The 20,962-nt window shown below is 57.7% G+C and overlaps 10 protein-coding genes across 10 annotated transcripts; 4 read left to right on the top strand and 6 right to left on the bottom strand.

Annotated features, from left to right (window-relative positions):
- Nucleotides 1-576: 576 nt before the first annotated feature.
- On the bottom strand, nucleotides 577-2,020 carry VTJ04DRAFT_1029 (uncharacterized protein; the record flags this gene model as incomplete). Its single annotated transcript, XM_069358012.1, has 3 exons — nucleotides 577-1,801; nucleotides 1,858-1,946; nucleotides 2,018-2,020. The coding sequence occupies 3 exons, from the start codon at nucleotides 2,018-2,020 to the stop codon at nucleotides 577-579; spliced, it is 1,317 nt and encodes a 438-aa protein (XP_069223638.1).
- Nucleotides 2,021-2,599: 579 nt separating this feature from the next.
- VTJ04DRAFT_1028 (uncharacterized protein) lies at nucleotides 2,600-4,405 on the top strand (the record flags this gene model as incomplete). The annotated part of the gene is made up of 4 exons (XM_069358001.1): nucleotides 2,600-2,647; nucleotides 2,709-2,760; nucleotides 2,826-3,481; nucleotides 3,554-4,405. 4 exons carry the CDS (start codon nucleotides 2,600-2,602, stop codon nucleotides 4,403-4,405), a joined length of 1,608 nt encoding a protein of 535 aa, XP_069223637.1.
- Nucleotides 4,406-5,246: 841 nt separating this feature from the next.
- Nucleotides 5,247-8,135, bottom strand: VTJ04DRAFT_1027 (uncharacterized protein; the record flags this gene model as incomplete). Its single annotated transcript, XM_069357990.1, has 3 exons — nucleotides 5,247-5,840; nucleotides 5,900-7,884; nucleotides 8,018-8,135. 3 exons carry the CDS (start codon nucleotides 8,133-8,135, stop codon nucleotides 5,247-5,249), a joined length of 2,697 nt encoding a protein of 898 aa, XP_069223636.1.
- A 1,621-nt stretch (nucleotides 8,136-9,756) lies between these two features.
- On the top strand, nucleotides 9,757-10,488 carry VTJ04DRAFT_1026 (uncharacterized protein; the record flags this gene model as incomplete). The annotated part of the gene is made up of 3 exons (XM_069357979.1): nucleotides 9,757-9,868; nucleotides 9,953-10,107; nucleotides 10,174-10,488. The coding sequence occupies 3 exons, from the start codon at nucleotides 9,757-9,759 to the stop codon at nucleotides 10,486-10,488; spliced, it is 582 nt and encodes a 193-aa protein (XP_069223635.1).
- Nucleotides 10,489-10,496: 8 nt separating this feature from the next.
- On the bottom strand, nucleotides 10,497-10,770 carry VTJ04DRAFT_1025 (uncharacterized protein; the record flags this gene model as incomplete). The annotated part of the gene is made up of 2 exons (XM_069357968.1): nucleotides 10,497-10,594; nucleotides 10,644-10,770. The coding sequence occupies 2 exons, from the start codon at nucleotides 10,768-10,770 to the stop codon at nucleotides 10,497-10,499; spliced, it is 225 nt and encodes a 74-aa protein (XP_069223634.1).
- Nucleotides 10,771-10,949: 179 nt separating this feature from the next.
- VTJ04DRAFT_1024 (uncharacterized protein) lies at nucleotides 10,950-12,035 on the bottom strand (the record flags this gene model as incomplete). The annotated part of the gene is made up of 2 exons (XM_069357957.1): nucleotides 10,950-11,849; nucleotides 11,910-12,035. 2 exons carry the CDS (start codon nucleotides 12,033-12,035, stop codon nucleotides 10,950-10,952), a joined length of 1,026 nt encoding a protein of 341 aa, XP_069223633.1.
- A 1,390-nt stretch (nucleotides 12,036-13,425) lies between these two features.
- VTJ04DRAFT_1023 (uncharacterized protein) lies at nucleotides 13,426-15,531 on the bottom strand (the record flags this gene model as incomplete). Its single annotated transcript, XM_069357946.1, has 1 exon — nucleotides 13,426-15,531. One exon carries the CDS (start codon nucleotides 15,529-15,531, stop codon nucleotides 13,426-13,428), a length of 2,106 nt encoding a protein of 701 aa, XP_069223632.1.
- A 393-nt stretch (nucleotides 15,532-15,924) lies between these two features.
- VTJ04DRAFT_1022 (mitochondrial 54S ribosomal protein mL59) lies at nucleotides 15,925-16,577 on the top strand (the record flags this gene model as incomplete). The annotated part of the gene is made up of 3 exons (XM_069357935.1): nucleotides 15,925-16,325; nucleotides 16,423-16,483; nucleotides 16,542-16,577. 3 exons carry the CDS (start codon nucleotides 15,925-15,927, stop codon nucleotides 16,575-16,577), a joined length of 498 nt encoding a protein of 165 aa, XP_069223631.1.
- A 546-nt stretch (nucleotides 16,578-17,123) lies between these two features.
- On the top strand, nucleotides 17,124-17,771 carry VTJ04DRAFT_1021 (uncharacterized protein; the record flags this gene model as incomplete). Its single annotated transcript, XM_069357924.1, has 1 exon — nucleotides 17,124-17,771. The coding sequence occupies one exon, from the start codon at nucleotides 17,124-17,126 to the stop codon at nucleotides 17,769-17,771; it is 648 nt and encodes a 215-aa protein (XP_069223630.1).
- A 501-nt stretch (nucleotides 17,772-18,272) lies between these two features.
- On the bottom strand, nucleotides 18,273-20,458 carry VTJ04DRAFT_1020 (uncharacterized protein; the record flags this gene model as incomplete). Its single annotated transcript, XM_069357913.1, has 8 exons — nucleotides 18,273-18,380; nucleotides 18,440-18,510; nucleotides 18,574-18,815; nucleotides 18,878-19,184; nucleotides 19,265-19,346; nucleotides 19,869-20,028; nucleotides 20,156-20,259; nucleotides 20,333-20,458. The coding sequence occupies 8 exons, from the start codon at nucleotides 20,456-20,458 to the stop codon at nucleotides 18,273-18,275; spliced, it is 1,200 nt and encodes a 399-aa protein (XP_069223629.1).
- Nucleotides 20,459-20,962: the final 504 nt, after the last annotated feature.

Raw genomic sequence — 20,962 nt, 5'->3', positions numbered from 1 at the left:
GAAGGAAAGGAATCCGGGTCTGCTAACGTTTTCTCTGGTTGAAGGAGGGAACGGACCTAGGTAGTCAACGAAAGATTCCGCGAGTCCTGAAAATGAGGCTTGCTCGAGACACCCAACTCTCACACACATCTGAAGAAGAGCTCAAGCTCGACAGGGATAAATTAGATTTGGATAAAAGAGAGGGATAGGGAATATGCTTGCTAAGCACAGAGGCGGAGATGGGACTTGATACTGCTGTACATCTGCCTCCTCGACAGATAATAACCAGATCATGTACCTACTCAAACGTTGGGTCGCAACTTGTAGGCATCGGTGGATATACACTGCCTGTAAGAGTGAGGAAAGAATAATTGGCTGGCAGGAACAATAACAATAGCAATGGCAACGAAAGTCAGTATAGTTTTGTGCCAAGTTCGTCATAATCACCAACACCAAAGTCTAGGTCAGGTACCAAGCAAGTCAACGACAGCTCGTGTGTTTGGCTGGCTGTGTGCTCTATCATTACATACAAACGCCACACAAACCAACTGTCACCACCACCACCCTTTGCTCTTCCTCCTTTCCCTCGCCCGTCATTTAATTGTACTGGGCATACGCGGCGGTCGAGTTGAACTTGAGGTTGCCCTTGATGACCTTGTCGACGGCGCTGAGGAAGTCCTTCTCGGTGGCCACCTTCCTGCGGGCGCGGATGGCGAACATGCCGGCCTCAGTGCAGACGCTGCGCAGCTCGGCGCCCGTGGCGTTGGGGCACAGGCGCGAGATGAGCTCCCACCGGATGTCGCGCTCGACCGACATGCTCTTGGCGTGGATGCGCAGGATGTTGGCGCGGCCCTCGAGATCGGGCAGCGAGAACTCGATCTTGCGGTCGATGCGGCCGGGACGCATGAGGGCCGGGTCGAGGGTGGACGGCCGGTTGGTGGCGAACATGACCTTGATGTTGCCGCGGGCGTCGAAGCCGTCGAGCTGCGTGATGAGCTCGAGCATGGTGCGCTGGACCTCATTGTCGCCGCCGGCGCCGTCGTCGAAGCGCGCCCCGCCGATGGCGTCGATTTCGTCAAAGAAGATGATGCACGCCTTCTTGGTCCGGGCCATCTCGAAGAGCTCACGGACCATCCTGGCGCCCTCGCCCACGTACTTTTGCACCAGTTCGCTGCCAATGACGCGGATGAAGGTGGCGTCCGTCCGGTTCGCGACGGCACGGGCGCACAGCGTCTTTCCGGTTCCCGGTGGGCCGTAGAGAAGGGCACCCTTGGGTGGGTCGATACCCAGGTTGCCAAAGCGCTCGGGCGACAGCAGCGGCATCTCCACCACCTCGCGTAGCTTTTCCACCTGCTCCTTGCAACCGCCAACGTCGCCGTATGTGACATCTGGCTTCTCCTCGACCGTCATCATAGTGACGCTGGCGTCGATCTTGGGCGGCAGGGGGAGGAGGATCTGGTACTTGTTGCGGTCGACGCCGACGCGCATGCCCTCCTCGATGTCGGTCGGGCTCACGCGCTCGCCGAGCTGGACGACGAACTTTGCGATCTGCTTGACGTTGATGACATACTTGCTCTTGGACTCGTCCTTCTCGTCGGGAATGATCTTGGTGCACCGCGCTACCTGAAGCGGTTGCTCTTCCTGCAATCGTTGCCGATCGGCGGCGATATCCCAGAGGTGAGGTGGCGCGAGGCCGGTATCCGACTCCTTGATGCCAATTTTCTCGTCCACGCTCTGCTGCTTCTCTTTTATTTGCTGCTCGAGCTTCTTGATGGCAGCTCCGTACGGCGCGGCACCGTATGTCTTGAGGACCTGGATATCCCTTCGCAATGTCAGCGCAGGGTTGCTCGGGACAAGGTTGGGTTGGGCTTGACGCACTCATCTGATAGGGGGGTGATCTTCTTCTCTTCTATCTCCTCATCGAAATTCTTCCTGTACTTCTCCCAGTTCGCACCTGTGGCAGACGGCTACTCCAAGTCAGCATGCAGCCGTAACGCAGAGCGGGATCGCTTCCATGGTGGCGGAGTTGGAACCGTACCATTCTGGGCGGGGAGCACTGATTCCACGAATAAGTCGAGTCTTTGGTGGAGGATTTCGATTGAAAATATCGAATGCAGTTGTGTCAGGTCGACTCTCGTTTTGTTGGGAGTGGTGGATGTTGTTTGGTTGTGGCGGTTTGTTGATGCGAGACGCTGGATGTTGGTGGGATGTTGGGAGCGATGGACGAGTGTGGATGGACGAAGCGGCAATGTGCTGGAGAAGCTTCGCTGCCGTAATCCGCATGCTGCCTTGGGTCTGGAGTGGGTCCAGACCTTCTGCGAGGCTGAAAGTGGCTAGTCCTAAAGGGGTTTAGTGCCGACTTTGACTGGCAGCCCCGCCGGCAGCAGCAGCCCACCTTGTTGGACTTGGAGCTCCCCCGCTGTCGTCCAGCAAGAGACGGCTTTGGAAAAAAAGCGTCCCACATCGAAGCCAGACATCCAGTGGAGGAGAGAAGCTGTCCCTGGAAATCAAACGACACCGCAACATCACAAGACCGCCTCGACCACCCATCAAACAAGCACACTTCGCCTGCGTTTGCCAAACAGTAATACTCGCAAAAACAAAATAACCTGCTTACACCATGGCGACCGCCACCCAAGCCCCCTCGGCCGCGAACGCGACCTTCAGGGTATGTCAGGTACTCGTTGGATATTAGTATGGTAGCTGTGACTGACCCAACCCGAATGCAGGACAAGGAAAAGCCTTTGGCTGTCCGGGCCTCCAACATCGTTGCCGCCAGAGGTATGCAGTCGATACAACGGACACCCAACCGTTCCCCCGCCATCCCAATGCTGACCGCCGCACAGCCGTCGCCGATGCCATCAGGACTTCTCTCGGGCCGCGGGGCATGGACAAGATGATTCGGAGCGGCAAGGGCGAGACTATCATCACCAACGACGGCAGCACAATGCTCAAGAGCATGGCCGTCATGCACCCGACCGCAAAGATGCTCGTGCAGCTGTCCAACGCCCAGGATGTTGAAGCCGGTGATGGAACAACTTCGGTCGTGGTCATCTGCGGCAGTCTGCTGGGCGCCGCCGACCGGTTACTCAACAAGGGCATCCATCCCTCCGTCATCTCAGAGTCGTTCCAACGCGCCGCCGCCGCCGCCGTCGAGATTCTCCATGACATGTCCCAGCCCATTGCCCTCACCGATACCGCCTCCCTGCTCCAGGCCGCCAATACCTCCCTCTCGTCCAAGATCGTCTCCCAGTACTCCAACATCCTTGGGCCCATGGCTGTCAACGCCGTGACCAAGACCATTGACCTTAAGACGGCTGAAAACGTCGACCTGAAGAACATCCGGATTATCAAGAAGGTTGGCGGCACGATAGAAGACAGCGAGCTGGTGGATGGTCTGGTCTTGACCCAGCCCGTCATCAAGAGCGCAGGCGGCCCAACACGTATGGAGAAGGCCAAGATCGGCATGATCCAGTTCCAACTGAGCCCGCCCAAGCCCGATGTACGTTGAATCAAGGCGTCCTTACCTAACCTGCTTCCAGAGCATCGTCTCCGTACTGACACTTCCGTCCAGATGGAAAACACCATCCAGGTCAACGACTACAGGCAAATGGACAAAATCATCAAGGAAGAGCGCATGTACCTTCTCAATATGGTCAAGAAGATCAAGAAGGCCAAGTGCAACGTGCTGTTCATCCAAAAGTCCATCCTCCGCGACGCCGTCAACGACCTCTCCTTGCACTTCCTCCAGCGCCTCGGCATCCTTGCCGTCAAGGACATCGAGCGCGACGAGGTCGAGTTCATCTGCAAGACCACCGGCTGCAAGCCCATCGCCGACATCGAGAGCTTCACCGAGGACAAGCTCGGCTCGGCCGACCTGGTCGAGGAAGTCCAATCCGCCGGCAGCCGCATGGTCAAGGTCACAGGCTGCAAGCCCGACCCCAAGGCCGGCAAGACCGTGTCGGTCGTGGTCCGCGGCGCCAACAGCCTTATCCTCGACGAGGCGGAGCGCTCGCTGCACGACGCGCTTTGCGTCGTCCGCTGCCTCGTCAAGAAGAAGGCCCTCATCGCCGGCGGCGGCGCCCCCGAGATCGAAATCGCCTCGCAGCTGAGCAAGCGCGCCCGCGAGCTCTCGGGCACCGAGGCCATCTGCTGGAAGGCCTTCGCGGACGCCATGGAGGTGATTCCCACCACGCTGGCCGAGAACGCCGGGCTCAACAGCATCAAGGTGGTGACGGAGCTGCGCCACCGCCATGAACTCGGCGAGAAGAACGCCGGCGTCAGCATCAAGAGCGCCGGCGTCAACTCGAATATCGCAAAGGAGAACGTCCTCCAGCCTCTGCTCGTCAGCACCAGCGCCATCGAGCTCGCGGCAGAGACGGTCAAGATGATCTTGCGCATCGATGACATTGCGCTGAGCAGGTAAAGGGAGGAAGGAAAAGGGGTGGGGGAAGAGAATGAGGGAGGTTGGAAGGGTCCTGGGACCGGAGGGCCAATGAATGCATATCATGGATGGATGGATGGATGGAATAGAAGTCATGTAGGTATGGTCGGGTAAATAAATGCATGAATGGCCGTCGGACTGCCAAAAAAAAAAGTGAGATATCCTCAGGTTATCTAGAAACTGAAATCCGTTGGGAAAGCCAGCTGCTGCTTGCCTACTCTCTTTGGCTGTTCTCTGCGGAAGTGTTACTCGGCCTCCATATTCCGTCCCATCTCGCCCAACAAAGAACCAAGCTCCCTCCCTTCATGAGGATATAAAAATTCAAGACGGCCATCAATAACTCGGGATCACAGGTCGAAACGAGGTAAAAATGTTTAATCTCTGGTTAAATTTCCCTGGTACCTAAGCTAGGCCGCTACCTAGGTCAGATAAGGTACCTGAGGTAGCCTCACGTATCTGTTTGTACAATACAACAAAACAAGCACTAGGAGCCGCTTCATCTTGGAACCCGCCGTTCCTCAATCAACCGTCCTCCACCACCAACCACTGCCCATTACCTGTCATCTTCTCTCGCCTATGCTTTTCCCATCGGCCATTGCCATCCAGCCAGAAGAGCTAGCTAGTAACCACCCAGCAAACCCCTTAGGAAACCCTGTTCTATCGAAATTGTGCAACCATCAATCTCTCTCTTTGCACCTCAAGTCACTGTTACCTCATTATAGGTACCTGAGGCACTTCTGTTTCTTCCAATCCCGCCACAACTCTCCACTCCCCAAGGCTGGCAAGCTAGCCACCTAGGTATCCTAGCTAAGGCAGCCAGAGCTTAATAATTCAGCTCCCCACCACCGCCGCCCGAGACCTGGTCCAAATCCTCGTAACTCTTGAGCGTGCGGCCCTGCACAGCCTCGCGGGGCCCGACGGCCGCACCGCCGGCGCCGTCGCCCCAGCGATTGGCCGGCCCACCGCGGCCGCCACGACCGCCACCCATACCGGCATCACCTCCACCGTACCGCGGGTTACCGCCTGGTCCGCGCCGGTCGTAAGGCGCAGAGCGGTTCTGGAACCTGCTGCCTCCGCCGCCGGGGCCGCCGCCCGACATGGCTCCGCCGCGACGGATGGGTCCCGGCCCGCTGCCGCGGTCGTCGTGGCCACCGCCGCCTGCGCCACCGGCATGCCAGTTGGCCGGGTTGCTCAGCGGGTTGGCACCGCCGGCGCCCATCATGTTGGGCGGGAACATGGGCATGGGGAAGTTGGGGAAGTTGAGCATGCTGTTCATGGCGTAGGTTTGAAGGTTGAAGCCTCGCGGGGTGCCCGTGGGTTGCTGGTTGCCCTGGGGGAAATGGCCGTTGGAGGTGGCGTCGGTGCGAGAGGGCGCGATGTGAGAGGGGTCCAAAACGTAGGCATTGATCAGCTCGAACTGGGAAAAAGAGTTAGTTTCAGTCCACGTTGTCATAGGTGCTCGAGGAATCAGCTCACCTCTTCCTTGAGCTTCTCAAGCCACTCGGTGTGGCGCTTCTCAACGTGCTTCCTCCAGAAATGCTCCTCTTTGAAGAGCTTGGTGCACTCCGGGATCTTGCAGCGCCACTTATGCTCGTCCTCCTGCTTGACATGCTTGGGAAGCTCGTCATTCAAGGCATCCTCAATGGGCTTGCCACCGAGCTTCCGCAAGTCAACCGTCTCTGGGTGCAAGATCTGGTTGATCTTGTCCTCGAACGTCTTGACCCAGTTGTAGGCGCGCTGCAACTGTTGCTCGGCCTTGGATGTGGCGCGGAACTTGCGATCCTCCTCGGGGGCCTCGCCCTCCTCGATCTCGTCTCCTTCCTTGCGCTTCTTGGCGGGGAAAGGCTCGCCGTTGGCGGTCGCCTCGGCCACCGCCTTGGCGGCAGAGGAGAGCATGCTCCTGGGTCTCCGGAGATGACCGCCGGGGCACTTGCGCGTCAACTCGTGCACCGAGTCGCTCTCGAAGACGCAGAAGAAGCAGAAGTTGAAGACACGACGAAGGTACTCGACCGTCAAATCCAGCTTCTTCTTGGTGACCAAAAGATCAATGTCGTCGACTTCATCGTCGACCATGCCCTCCTCATCGTCATCTTCATCAGCCTCGTCCGGCAAAGGCTCGTCATCATCCTCGCGTTCCACATCCATAGAGTCGTCCGTCCGGATTGCGCGCTCCTTCTTGGGCTTCTTCACGGGAGTCGCGGCGGGAGCGGCGGGTTGAATCTTCCCCTCGTTCCGCAGTTTGTCGACGTACTCCTCGATCTGAACCGTCGCGTTGAAATCAGACCCAGCTTCGGCCTCGAACTTGAGCACAAGTTCAGTTGCGAGCTGAAGATCCTTGCGGATGCGCTCAGGAGCGGAGAAGAGATCCCAGAGGGCCTTCTTCCTTGGGTGAGCAGGAGGATTGTGGACGCCTACGTGGCACGTGAAATCGCCGCGAGACTCGTCCTTGACAGTCTTGCCGTTGATGGCCTCCAATGCCTTCTCTGCAGTCGACAGGGGAGCTGCGGGCTTGGAGCCGTCCGTCTCCTCATCTTTGGCCTCTTCGGTTTCTTCTGGGATGGGCTCTGGGGCAGGATGCAGCATGATCCAGCCGATGCGATGATACCTCTTGCTGGGGTTTGGATCACTGAGGGACAACCACTTGAATCCTCCTTCGCCTTCACCAAGGTGCTCCTTGCAGAAGGCCTCGAGATTTTGACGGCTTACAGAGGGCGCAATGGTTTTGATAAGGAGCGTAGGCTGATCCAGAGCCTCATCTCGGAACTCGGCCGGGTTGGCAGGCACGAGGTCTCCAACACCCATGACTTCATTCCCGGTGGCTTCGCCCTCTTCCTTTTCGACGACGCCGCCAGCACCGTTGCTTTCACTCTTCGGAATGCCTTCGAGCGAGAACTCATCAAAGACACCTGACTGAAGATCTTGCTCCCACCGAGCATAGGCGCCACGGCGCATCTCGTTCAGCTGTTGACGGAAAGGGTCGCGGACCTCGGCAACGTAACGCTCTTTGAACCATTGGTCGTCCTTGTGCTGCTTGACAAAAGCCTGGGCCATCTTGGCTTGCAGCTCCTCTTTGTATTTGTCGTAGGCAGCTTGAATCTTTGCCTTTTCCTTCTCGCGCTCTTCCTGGGCCTCGCGAGGACCGCGGATGCGCTCGGGCTCCCGACGTCGACCGCTCTTGATGCGTTCCTTCTCTTCTTTAATCCTCTCATTTGTCCTCCACCACTCGCCGAACCAAGAGAAGCCGACTTGGTATGGAAGCTTGAGGGGATCCGGAAGGGGATTGGTCAAAGCCTGAGGCAAAGTGTTGTCCTGGCCGGGAACGTAGCGGTCGATGTTGACGTGAGGGGAGCGACGGCCACGATCGTCGCGGTCGCGAGTGCCTGTATAGTCGTCGCGTCCACGCCCTCGGGGTTCGTAACGATCGACGCCGACGGGGGATCGCGAGCGGCGGCGACTGCGGTCTAAAGCTAACGTGTAAGCAACAATGTACAAAAGCTCGAGGGCGACAAGTCGAGTCGAAATGGGTAGCGCGATGATGATTTAAGGGCTTTGACTGGAGGTTTGATGGGAAAAACAAGAAACAACAAGACGCACCAGGGGACCTGCCATTGCGGTAAAAGTTGTCGCCTCTGTCGTCCTTCGACCTCGTGTCATCGCGGCTGCTCCAACGGTCGACAGGCGAGCGACCTGAATCGCGGTAGTAGGAATCCATCGGTGATGGGAAATTGGCGGGAGTGGTCCGCCGTGATGGTGGGATTTCGATTCGCGATGAATTATCGTGTCAAGAGTCAAAGGAAAACGATGGGTCGGGGTGAGCCTGACGCAGGCGTCGGTCGGGATGGTTATTGGGTGCTGCGATTGTCGTCGCCTTTGTTTGCCGATTGCTTCGACGGGATGGAAGCGATGGCGATCCCCTTCAGGTTTGTAGTCGGGAGTGTAACTGTTTGGCGAGATGATTGCAGTTAGAGGAAACGTGATCCCGGCGACGTGAGACAGAGTCAGGTAGGTGGTAGGGCAGGAAGAAGAGGCGACCGGGGCATCCGCGAGGTTACGAATCAATAGAGATGAAAAAAGGGTAGGGCAACACAATCGATTAAGGGTCTTCAGGATGGCTTTCGAGTCGACGGCGATGATGGGAGGGGAGGAGATGACAAGAAAGCAGAAGGGACTGTCCAACAATGGGTGCAGGGCTCAGCGCCATGACAAGTGCGGCTCTCCATGATGGGAGGAGCAGACAAACCAGGGCAGATTTGGGTGGCAATGAGAAGGGAGATGGGAGGTTTGGGGATCGAAAGAAAAAGGAAGAAATGGACGAACAATTGGTAATTATGATTTCTGGTCGCAAGCAGACCAATGCTGACCTGATGAAAAATATCGCCGGCCGATGCGCGTCGAGGATGCGGATCGCGACGGACGGCGTGGAGTTGGCAGGTTGAACATGAATGGGCGACTCTCAAGGTTCCAGGTGGTCCCGTCTTGTCTTGGTCGCGGCTCAAGAGATCCACCGCCGAGAGATGGGAGGCTGGGCCTGTCACGTGATGGGCCAATCCAAGAGTCGAAACGAACCTCGCCCAGCCTGGCCAGCTGGTCCCTGCATCTCTTGCTTTCCCGATTTGGCAGTGTTTCTCTAAGTCCAAGCTCCAGCCCCGAGACTGCCTCAGAGCATTCAGTTGCAAAAATGGAAAACCCCAAGCCAAAGGCTACCTATTTCGGGAGACATGATAGTTACGGACTCTCCCACACAAACAGGGTCTCACTTTCAAATCTCAATTTGTTGACGCCTGAGTCCCATGTTTTTCCATGTTGTTTCACACATCACCCCCAACATTCCGAGGAAAAGCGAAAGGATCAAGAAGATCCATGGATACAAAGGCTTCAGGAAAGAAAGGATGCACATAGCATTTCTGCCGAGGATGAAAACTGGAATATGCGTACCTCTACTCGTACTGCCAGCATCCTGTGAGGTCAAGGTAGCAAAAGACGGGACGTCTTGGTGGCGGGAATCCCAACCCGCCTTGGCACCGTCACTGTCTCCCTCTCACACAATGATGCTATGTCGTCATAGGTAGCATCAGTCAGAGCTTACAAGCCCCTCAGGCCATGGAAAGCTTTCAGGCGAGTCGGACACGACACTTCGGCCTGCCCGTTGTCTTCCAATTGCTACGAGTATAATTAATTCGTATATGCTCGATCCCCAACTCAAACTCCGCAAGCTTCTGTGTACTCTCGGAGACATCCAATTCTCATTCCACATCAACACCAACAACAACCACAACTCACCACCACACCCTCCTCAACCTCAATTCAAACCTCAGCCTGACAAAACTCCCACAATGACCACCTACATCCCCTCCCTCACCTTCCCAGAGCACATCTTCACCAATCTCCCCGTCTCCGTCCTGCTGCCCATCGGACTCGGGAGCGCCGTAGGCTATGCCACGAAACGTATGTGTCTACCAGTCACCATTAAAAACTCCATTCAGACAACTAGGAGAAAACACAAAACAAAATGCTGACACCCCTCCCCAGCCGCAACCCAACACCGCGAAACCCTCGCGCTCCGACACCCCCGCTTCCGCCCGCCGGGCTACATCTTCCCGCCCGTCTGGACCGTCCTCTACGGCATGATGGGCTACGCAGCCCACCGCGCCTCGACGCTGGGCATTGCTCCCTTCAACTCACCCGTAAGCTCACCACCCCCTTTTCTAAGGCAGTAGCCCAAATTTTAACACTCTCCTCTCCTCTTCCAGGAAACAATCTCCGCCGCCCGGCACGGGACAACTCTCTACACCATCCAACTGGGTCTCAACCTGGCCTGGATGCCGCTCTTTTACGGCCTGAACCGGCCCGTCCTCGCCACCATCGACGCCGGCCTGCTCTTCGGCATCAACGGCTACCTGGCCTGGCTGTGGGGCACCAAGGTCGACGCGCTGTCGGGCTGGCTGCTGGCCCCTTACGTCGCCTGGCTCGGCTTCGCCACGTACCTGTCCTTCGGCACAGGGTATTTGAACAACTGGGACCTGAGCGGCGCGTTGGGCAGCTGGAGGCCGGATAAGCGCGACTAAAGAAGCTACTATGTTTTGTACAATGAGGCGGGGTAGTGAACTGAACTGGTTGGGGTGGGATATGAGTGAAAGGAAGGTTGGGGGGGTCTGGAGGTGGAAGGGTTATCTACTCTGATTTTCTCGCAAGGGTTTGCGATAAAAATGGGAACACGGACGGACGTGGTCTAGGGATCTATCAGGGTCGTCTTTGGCGAGAGTATAAAAGCAAATATCGCGCTGTATAGTATATCTGGTCCTTGTTGTGCCCATCTTCATCCCGGGCATATCGTCCAAATTCCACATCTTCCTGCCGTGCCGATATGAGAGAAACCTTCGAGTCTATTACCTAACCGCCAACGCCTCTGCTGTATGCCGCGCCGACCCGGAATCGCCGTTCCTCAACCTTCGTTTTGTAGGTTCATAAAGAGCAGAAAAGAAAGAAACGCAATCAAACGAAAAAACGAGCCCTAAATGCCAACCCCTCATGACATGGGAAGATGCTTCTTCAACCCATCATAAACCATAAAGATAAACGCCGAACTCGGCACGGATCGCAGCACCGTGATGCCGCAGCCGCGATAGAATCCCTTGATCCCCGCCTGGTGCCACAGGGCCCGGGCCTCGGCAGCGAACGTTCGGTGCTGCGACGGCGCCTCGCCGATGGGCGTGGTCTGCATGCGCGACTTGACCGTGTCGGCGGGGAAAAAGAGGAAGTTGTACGCCATGCCGGCCGACGCGCCGGCCACCGCCTGCTGCCACAGCGGCAGGGCCTCGTCGTCGTCGACCTTAGCAGAACGCACTCGAGCCGCCCCGTCTCGTCCATCATTCCACGCGCGGAACAGCTTCGTCACCGTCTCCTTGGACCCGAACCACGCCGCGCACCCGCCCGTCTCGCGGAGGAAGGTGCCCAGCTGGCCGTGCCAGAACCCGCGCAAACCCTGATGGCGCCAGATGTCCCGGATGACGGGGATGGGGCGGAGCGGGGCGCGAACAACCCCGCCCTCGGTCTCGGGGACCTGGATCTTGCATTTGACCAGCTCAACCGGGGTCAGAATGAAGGAGGTCATGGCTCCCGAGAAAGCGCCCGTCATCCACAAGGCCGACAACGGGAGGGGCTGGTCGCGCGGGGCGTAGCCCGAGGCGTAAATGGCGGCGCGCCCAAGACGCTCCCAGAAGAAGAGGCTGCTGTTCTCGAGGGCGGCGCCGACCAGGGGCGCGCTGATGCCCCGGTACAGGCCGAGGAAGCCGTCGGCGCGGATGGACTGGGCGAAGCAGTCCAGCGGCCCGCGGTAGCGGAGGGGGAGGTGGTCGGGCTGGGACTGCAGCCGCACCTTGACCGTGTCGAAGGGATACTCGATGTATTTGCCGACAATGCCGGCCACCTGTGGAGAGCGTTAGGAGAAACATTCACGCCTTGCGTGACGGTGAGATAAGAAACATACCGAGCCGTAGACAATGTCCTCAACCGCCTCCATCGCCGCCGTCCTCTGCTTCATGGTTGCTGCTGGAGTAGCGGGAGTCGGGGGAAGGGGCTTGAGGACGTCTGCTTCTCTCGCGGCGGGCTCCATGATAGAGAGGCGGGAGGGACGACGTCCTTATTGAATGTTGAAGCGACGAAAGGTTCCAGTCGTGTGGTGTAGACCAAAATTTCTCTGAGCAACCTCGCGATCCTTCCTGACGACCAACCGGCCGATGCGCTGACAGACAAAACAGTCCGTCACCCGCGGGGCACGGTGGTAAAAGTCAGGTCGGTCGGTCGGCCGGCGAGGAGTGAGAAGACGCCGGTTGAACTGGCTGCCTGGGATGGACAGGTGCGGTGATGTTCTGGCCCTCTGACGGGATTTAACTCGGTATGCCGGCGGCGGCGGGGTGAGTTCAGGTTGCTGTGTGACTCCCAAAACGGCAGTGCTCTGTAAAAAAGCGACCCGACAGGTCTCAGATTCTCCACGGTGTTTTGAATCTCGGATGCAATGTGGATGTGATGAGATAAAACCCCGTCACCGCTCAAAAGTGCATAGGGTCAACCGGCGATAGGCTCCTGTGGTTGTCGAAGGTCCTCCGTTAAGCGGCGCCGCTTCAAAACGCTCACAATCCTGTCCTGGTACTCCGTGCCTGAGTGAAAGAAAGGTGAGACGACGGGCCCGATACAGGCTGGTACTGTAACGGAGTCGATTCTCTCAAAAATTCGAGGCCGGCGGCACCTCGCCGATATGATGCCAGGTGCGAGCACAGGAGCAAGGACCTCACATCATAGGGCTCGGACGACCTCCCTCGTCCAGAGTCGGAAGGGAAAAAGAGAGGGAAAAAAAAGTCGGGCTCTTCAATTTCGGCTCAACACCAGGCACATGATGGCGGTTTTGCGGTGGGCACAGTCGCTGCGGAACCCACTGTGACCGCCGCCAACTTTACCGGGAAGACGAGACAAAAATTTTGGGCAAAAAGCCTTGCCCGCTGTGAACAATGCGCCGGACGAACCCGCGACTCGATCCTTGGCAAAAGGGGAAACTCTTCGCACGGAATGCGACATGCAGTGGTGGGGTCGGGTTCGGCCTGGCCTGGACCTGGGGGGAGGGGCATTTTCAGCCAACCTCCAAGCTGACGACTGCAACCCAGCATCCGCCCTCGCTCATGTCACACTGCATATTGTCATTTTGCTTCAATTGTGACTGATCAAGAAAAATGACATAACTAAAATCTGAGCTCGATGACGGTGGGGGATATGTGATGAGGTGGTGGCATGGTGTTGACAGGTGTGAAGACACCATCACTGGACAGCATAGGTACCGTAGGTAGATCAGGTAGAGCATGATGCATACACAGTACTGGACGATGGGATATCATTTCGTTCTACTATCTAGGTACCTTAGTCCGTATTTCCATACCAAGCCATTGAAATAAAACACAGAATCATTTCACCATCCAACAACGTTCCAACAACACCAACCCCAAGCCCAGCTCTCACTGCCAAACGGTACCTTTGCCCGCGCCGCCACCACCACCCTTGTTCGGCTTTGATTGAGCGGCCTCGTGCCGGCGCAGCTCTTCGGGCACCTTGGAGATGGACGACTTGGAGATGATCTGGCGAAGGTCGTACATGACATCCGCATCCTCGTTGCCCAGGAACGTGATGGCCACACCACTCTTTCCGGCACGACCCGTACGACCGATACGGTGCGTGTAGGACTCGATGCTGGTGGCCATGTTGAAGTTGACGACGAGCGACACATCCGGCACGTCGATACCGCGACCCGCCAGGTCGGTCGCCACCAGGATACTTGTCTGGCCGTTGCGCAGCGACGCGAGCGCTGCCTCGCGCTGCTCCTGTGTCTTGCTGCCGTGCAGCACCGCCACCGAGTAACCCCACGACTTGATCTCCTTGGCCACCATCTCGCAGTTGCGCTTGATGTTGACAAAGACAATGATGGGCGGCTTGAACTGGCCCGAGTTGAGAATCTCCTGCAGCCGCCGCTTGCGCTTGTCCTCGCCCGCGATGAACTCGACCCGCTGCTCCACCGTGTCCACCGCCTCGCCCGCGTTGCCGATGGTGACGATGGCCGGCCGCCGCAGGTACTTCTTGGCGATGCGCTCGACCTGGGGCGGCATCGTCGCCGTGTACATCATCGTCTGCCGGTACCGGTCTTTGCCGCCGAGGTACCGGCTCATGAGCTTCGGGTTCTCGGCGTCCTCCGTGTCCGGCTTCTCGTTGGTGACCGGGAGCGCGTCGAGGATCTTGGTAAGGGGCTCCTCGAAACCCTGGTCGATCATGCGGTCTGCTTCGTCCATGATGATGTAGCAGCACTGTGAGAACACCAGCAGCCGACGCTCGAGGCAGTCCACCAGACGACCTGGCGTGGCAACGATGATCTCGGCACCGTTGCGCAGCGCAAATGCCTGCTCCTCCAGCGAGTGACCACCCACAATGCTGACGACGGTGAAGCCCAGCGGATCCGCAAATTTCTTTGCTTCTGCCTCGATTTGCTGGACCAGTTCACGAGTAGGTGCCAGGATGAGCGCATATGGGCCGTCGTTCTTGTTGAACTCGTCCAGCGGCGGCAGTTCTGAAATGTAGACGAGCAATGGCAGGAGGAACGCAGCCGTTTTACCCGAACCCGTGACAGCAACACCGATAAGGTCGCGCGCCTGTAGTGCAATCGGGATGGCCGCTCTCTGAATGGGGGTTGGCTCTTCATAGCCGACCTTGTAGACGAGATCCAACAACCGCCGCGGCAAATTGGACTCTTCCCAGCTCCGCATGGGATTCGGGATGCTCCCACCCTTGGTAGAGATGCCAAAATTCTCCTTGAAGATGCGCCAGTCGCGCTCCCGCATTTCTTCGAGCTTCTTCTCTGACCAGTGCTTGTTCATATTCTTGCGGTCGGCCGCCTGCTTGGCGCGTTCGTGTTGCTCGAGCAGCTGCCGCGCGCGTTCCTCGCCCGTCTCCGGGTCGCCGCGACGAATTGCTTCCGCCTTGCGCCGCACCAACTCGTCTGTGTTATCGTACCCGGGCAGCCGGTGTAGCGGCTCCAGGCGCTCCGCGTAGATGGGGTCGTACGGCCGGCTGGTGTCGTCTTCGGGATCCCAGTCAAAGTTGAACTTGTTCGCCGCCGTGCGCCTCCGCTTCTTCTTCACCGAGAATGTCGACTGGTTGACCTCGGGCCCCATGTACTTCGCGCGCAACTCGGCCGCGTCGCGTCGCTCCATCTCGGCCTTCTTCTCTTCCTCGGGGTTGAGGCGGCGCCGCTTGCCTCCGTGTTCGTTGTCGCCGTCTTCGGCCGCATGGCGCATCGCTTTGGGCCCGGTGGGAATGTCGCCGTTGCTTCCGTGTCCGTCCGTCCCATTCACGCCGTTTTTAACCTCGTGAACCTTCTTCATAAACTCCCTCTCGGCGGCCTTGAGAGCTTCCTCTCGCCGCTTCTGCTCCTCGGCTTCCTTCGCTGCTGCCTCTGCGGCCAGGCGTTCGCGTTCCTTCTTGGGAATCCATCGTGGCTTGGCCGCTGCTGCTTTCTCGGCCTCGCGCTGGCGTAGTAGAGCAGGGAGGTCTGGGGGTAGACGTCGTTTGTCCATGTTGGAAATATTGTGGCGGGAAATCTGCGATGGAAGTTGGATGAAGGTTGACAGAAGGGGACCGGAAGGAAGTCCGGAAGCTTGGAGCTGTCCTGGCGTGTCGTAAGTCTGTAAGGTAATTTACACGTATTACAAGGCCGAGCGGGTCCAGCCCGACTCCACCCGGATGTCGGCGCCGTTTCACTGGTCCGGGCTGCCGGTGACTGGGGTCAGACATTTTCAAGAACACCAAGAGCCGCAGCCGTGCCAAGTCGAGACGACCCCGGAGAGAGAAGAGAGAACCTTTGTGCCCCGGCATCCTCGACCCGATCCGATCCCCGACCTCAATCCCCTTCCGGGACCGCACCACCACCACATCCTGGAGTCCCTCTCCTCACCTAATCCTCCTCAACCATGGCGACCTCGGCCATCGCCCAAAAACACATCCAGCTAGCGCTGGCGCTGCCGCAAAGGCTGCGCACCTTTCTCGCGCGCTACCCGCACCCCTCCATCCTCCCGGCCGGCCAGACCCCGGAGACGTTCAAGACGGCCTACCAAGAAGAGACTCCCAACCCCTTCCTGCCGACACGCCACCCCGTCACCGGCCGCTGGCACAACCCCAAGTACTCGCTGCGCCGCCAGGCCGAGCTGTGCAAGCTGGCCCGCAAGCACGGCGTCGAGGAGCTGCTGCCCTACTCCCCCAAGAGCACCGAGGCCAAGCTGCGCAAGAGGGTCGAGGAGGGCCTGCGCGTCAAGGGTACCGGCGTCGGCCAGAAAGTCAAGGGTCACAAGCACGAGAGGCTGCTGGAAGAGAAGTGCGTTGTTGGACCCCGCGGTTGCTGCCGGCAGCGCCAACTACAAAACGGTGCTGCCCCACGAAGTTATGCTGATGCTGACTATCTTGCCCGCCAGGATGGAGAAGAGGAGAGAGGCCATGTTGGCCATGCCAGAACTCATCAAGCAATGGAAGAAGGTGAGTCAATGGCATCTTGTTGCTCCTATACGTTTGGGAATTGGCTGACCCTTCGCAGGTTGGGAAACGGCGCTGGAAGATCTTCCCCAAATAAAGGGCCAGACAACACTGGCCCGGGGAGGCTGTGTATATTTTCTCAGTGTACCCATACCAATGTACAACACGCTTATGATAGACACATCCCATTTCTCTCCTTTGGTGGTGGTGATTTCGTTGTCTCCCTTGTTGGCCCCACGGATTGCTCAGCTCTATGACCCCGCCCTCAAGTGTTTGAATGTGTCCGAGTACTGGACCCAAGTGGGCAGACTGGAAGAAATACAAGACTCAACTCCCAAGGCTTGGGTCACCATCTAGATCTCTTCAGTCTCGACAGAAGCTACCCAAGTCAGCCGTCCAGTCTTCTTTCGCTCCTGAATCTCATTCCTCTATCACCAAGAGCACGTGATCAGGCCAGAAAAAAAGTTTCCTCTTTATCCGTTTACTAGTAGCAACCCCAACCATCACGACCACAACATATCACAACTCACAACACCACAACAAGATCTACTATACACCTCACCACCCCAACCCCTCCGTCTTTCTCCTTCCCCATCCTTACCTCTCATTTATTTCTTTCTCAAAAGAAGAGAGCAAAAAGACCATGTCCACCGAAGGCTTCAACCCAACCTACTATCAAATCCTCTCCCTCTCCCCCTCCACCCTCTCCTCCTCTTCCTCCTCCGAACCAGAAGAACAGCTCATCCGCCGCGCCTACCGCCGCGCCCTGCTCGCCCACCACCCCGACAAAGCAAAACCCAACCACCCATTATCAAACATCGGTGGTACCACACAAGGAAACGAAACACCTCTCTACACAATCGACCAAATCACTACCGCCTACGCAACCCTCTCCCGCCCCTCCCTCCGGCAGGCCTACGACCTCGCTCTCCTCCAACACCAACAACAAACCTCCTCTTTTCAAGGTATTGGACGGGAAAACTTCCAAACAGGCATCGAAATAGTCGACCTCGACGATCTCCAAACCACCACCATCACCGTCGGTTCAGGGGAAGAAGAAACACGATGGTACCGCGCCTGCCGGTGCGGCAACCCGCGCGGCTACGAGTTTGGCGAGGCGGACCTCGAGGAGGCGGCCGACGTGGGCGAGCTGATGGTGGGCTGCGCCGACTGCAGTTTGTGGTTGAGGGTTCAATTCGCCGTGATTGAGGAGGAAGAAGAGGATATGGAGATGGAGGATGTGAACACGGAGGACAATGGGACGGAAAGGCGAGAGGACTGTGAGGTGTGACTAAACCTCGTACCCGAATGACTGTGTGTACGGAGTACTGGATGTCACTGCTCCATCGTCGAGCTACGCTCTCCCTACTGTGAAGGTAGTAAGGATTGGAAAGGGACACGCAAAGACAGCATCACAAACGCACAAGAATCTACCAACCCACATAGACGAAAGAAATAATGGTTCCCAGAACTGGCGTATATTGACGACGGGGTTTGTTGGGGTTTAATAACTTGCCCAGGCGATCCTTCGCCAGTCAGGAGTCTAATAAAAAGAAGCAAGCCATCTGACAAAGGAAACGGACCCTCTACAAATGTTGCCCCCTCTACAGCCTCCAACTGCCGCGATCAAACCGCCCATCAACAAGCCTTTGGTTGTGTATCTGCCTGCCGTAAACATGCAAAGGACGTTGTGCCTTTCTCCAGTCGCGCTTAACAAAAAAGACACCGTTCCATCAAGGGAAATGCCAATCCGGGTTTACCGCCATCCAGAGACAAGAAACGCCACCATCGCTTACTCGGCCTTGGGCTCCTCCGCACCCTCAGCCTTCGGCTCCTCCGGGGCGGCGTCGGCATGGCCGGCGGGAGCAGGGGGCTCGGCCTCGGACGAGGTCCAGAGGGTCTGGGACCGGGTTAGCATGTGTGTTCTTTCACAAAACCAAACTATGTTGCGGCACATACCAGGTTGTCGCGGAGAAGCTGCATGATGAGAGTGCTGTCCTTGTAGCTCTCTTCGCTCAATGTGTCGAGCTCTGCGGTGGGTCGTCGTCAGCATCATCTATTCGAACCATGGCAGACCCGAAGAAGATACGCACCAGCAATGGCATCATCAAACGCCTGCTTGGCGAGGTGGCAGGCCTGATCGGGGGCGTTCAAGATCTCATAGTAGAAGACAGAGAAGTTGAGGGCCAGACCCAGGCGGATGGGGTGCGTGGGCGGCAGCTCGGTCTGAGCAACCTCGGTGGCGGCCTTGTAGGCCTCGAGCGACTTGTCGGCCGAGTCCTTGCGGCGGTCGCCAACAGCGAACTCGGCAAGGTAGCGGTGGTAGTCACCCTTCCTGTATGTGGGTTAGAACTGACTCGGCGGACAACAAGAGGCGGGTGTGAGTGTGGTACGGACATCTTGTGGTAGAAGACCTTGGACTCGCCAGACTTAGCGGCCGGGATCAGGTGCTTGTCAAGCACGCCGAGGATATCGTCGCAAATCTTGGCAAGCTCGCTCTCGATCTTCTGGCGGTACTCCTTGATGAGGGCGACCTGGGCGGTGTTGCCCTTAGACTCCTCCTTCTGCTCGATCGACGTAACAATGCGCCACGACGCGCGGCGAGCGCCAATGACGTTCTTGTAGGCAACCGACAGCAGGTTCCGCTCCTCAACGGTCAGGTCACGGTCCTCGGACGCAACAACCTTCATGTTCTCAACCATCTCTGCGGGCAGAGCCGAGTGTCAGTTTTCGCTCGTCGATGCGCTCGCGGGTGGGGCGCAGAGTTGGGTTCAGGATACATGCCCTCATAACGCTCGGCCTGCTCGGCGAGCTTGGCCAGGTAAACAGCATCTTCGTGGCCCATTTTGACGGTTGGTAGAGTTGACTGTAGAGAGAAGATGTTGTTAGCAGCTGGGGTTGACCCGAGGTGGCATGAGACGAGAGTCGGTGTGTTTGTGTTTGGTCTTTGCCGAAATAGGAGAAAGCGGGCAGCTGAAAGAGAAACAAGGGTTTGGGAAAAGACAATCCGCCGTCAGAAACACCCCAGCGATGCCCGTGGTCAAGTCGCCCAACTCAACCCGACGCTTTTAGATGCGAAGGTGGTGCAGTGTGTTGTGTTGATTCCAAGGCCAGACTCCCCGCTCGGCTCCTGATGTGGGGTGCAGAGACACCTCGGTCGCCGGCGTGCTCAGGGGCTTCCAAGGAGGCGTAATAGCTCGCAGGACCGACGGCGGGGCCGATGGCAATTGATGGACGAGCCGGCGACGATGGAGGCACCTGGGCTTCCGAGGGGCGAGGGCAGGACTCGGTCGCAGTCGGCGATGACGACAACGGGGAGGGATGTGGTGTGTGCATTTCTCGGACTGGGCGAGCAAAAGGAGTTGGGGAGAGAGGAGGGGGGACTCACCTGTGAAGTGAAGTGTGAGGGGATGATGGGATGGCGGGATGCCGGAGAGCTGGTGTTGGTGGTGGTGAAGGATGGCGACGAGGAAAGTGGTTGGAGGTGGGAGAGTTGGCGATGTGGTGGTCGGTCGAGATTGTTGGGGGAGGAAAAAGAGTCGAACAAGCTAAGTGACTTTGGGTTTGGATGGATACAAAAGGTGGAAATGAGGGAAGGGGCAAGGCCGAAGCGCACCGCAACGAGCGGACAACACAAGGCGGGATGCGCGGGTGGGCAAGCAGGCAAGGGCTGACCAGTGAGATTGGGGCTTGCTCTGCCACTCAAACAAGACCCCGCCTGTCGGGGGGGCCTGTCGGGGCCCTGTCGGGGGTGGTCCAAGCACGTGACACGCTCGACCCTGGGAGAGAGGCAGTACGTCACTGGCCAGAACCGGGGCTGGTCGTCTGACAAGGCGGGGCCTCAGCTGTCACCTCATCAGGGTTCCTCAGCAAAAAGGAACTTGCCCAAGCTTGTTGACGCTGCCAACACAACTTGTGAAGGTGGAGCCGCCACGCCGAGCTGAACCGCATCCTCATCGATGGGAGGCGGTAGGGCATTCGTCTCGTCTTTGGGTTGTCCATGATGGATTCTTCATGGCAATTTTAGGCTCCAGGAACCCCGTGGGTTTTCCAAAGGAGCACAGACTTTCCCGACACCCAACTCGAAGATCAAGGGGCTATCCGAGGCATATCTACCATGTTTTATCCATGTCATGCACCAACAGGTCCCAAACACATGGATGGAAGGACCTGGCATCGTTGGGAAGGAGGTTGGAGTTTAGCGAGGGAACCTGCCCAAGTGTATTGTTGTTGGTTTTGCATCCCATCCTGTCTAACTACATGGACCTGAGTGAAGGCTCCCGTCGTCTCCCAATAACTTATCGGTGGATGTCCGATGCAAGCAAGCAAGCAAGCAAGCAGATGAATCTGCCCTTGAACTACATTAGCTGGTCACCGCCGTCTCTGAAAGCAGTCTTGTTATGGCGGTGTTACTCAGGCTGAGTATCTTAATGGCATTCCCCACAAGGCTCCCCCGGGTGATTTGATGGTTGACAGAGGTGT

This window comes from Mycothermus thermophilus (genome assembly GCF_041956435.1).
Source record: "Mycothermus thermophilus strain CBS 625.91 unplaced genomic scaffold VTJ04scaffold_1, whole genome shotgun sequence".
In the NCBI taxonomy this organism is placed as follows: Eukaryota; Fungi; Ascomycota; class Sordariomycetes; order Sordariales; family Chaetomiaceae; genus Mycothermus; species Mycothermus thermophilus.
This window is presented reverse-complemented; position numbering and strand designations above follow the sequence as displayed.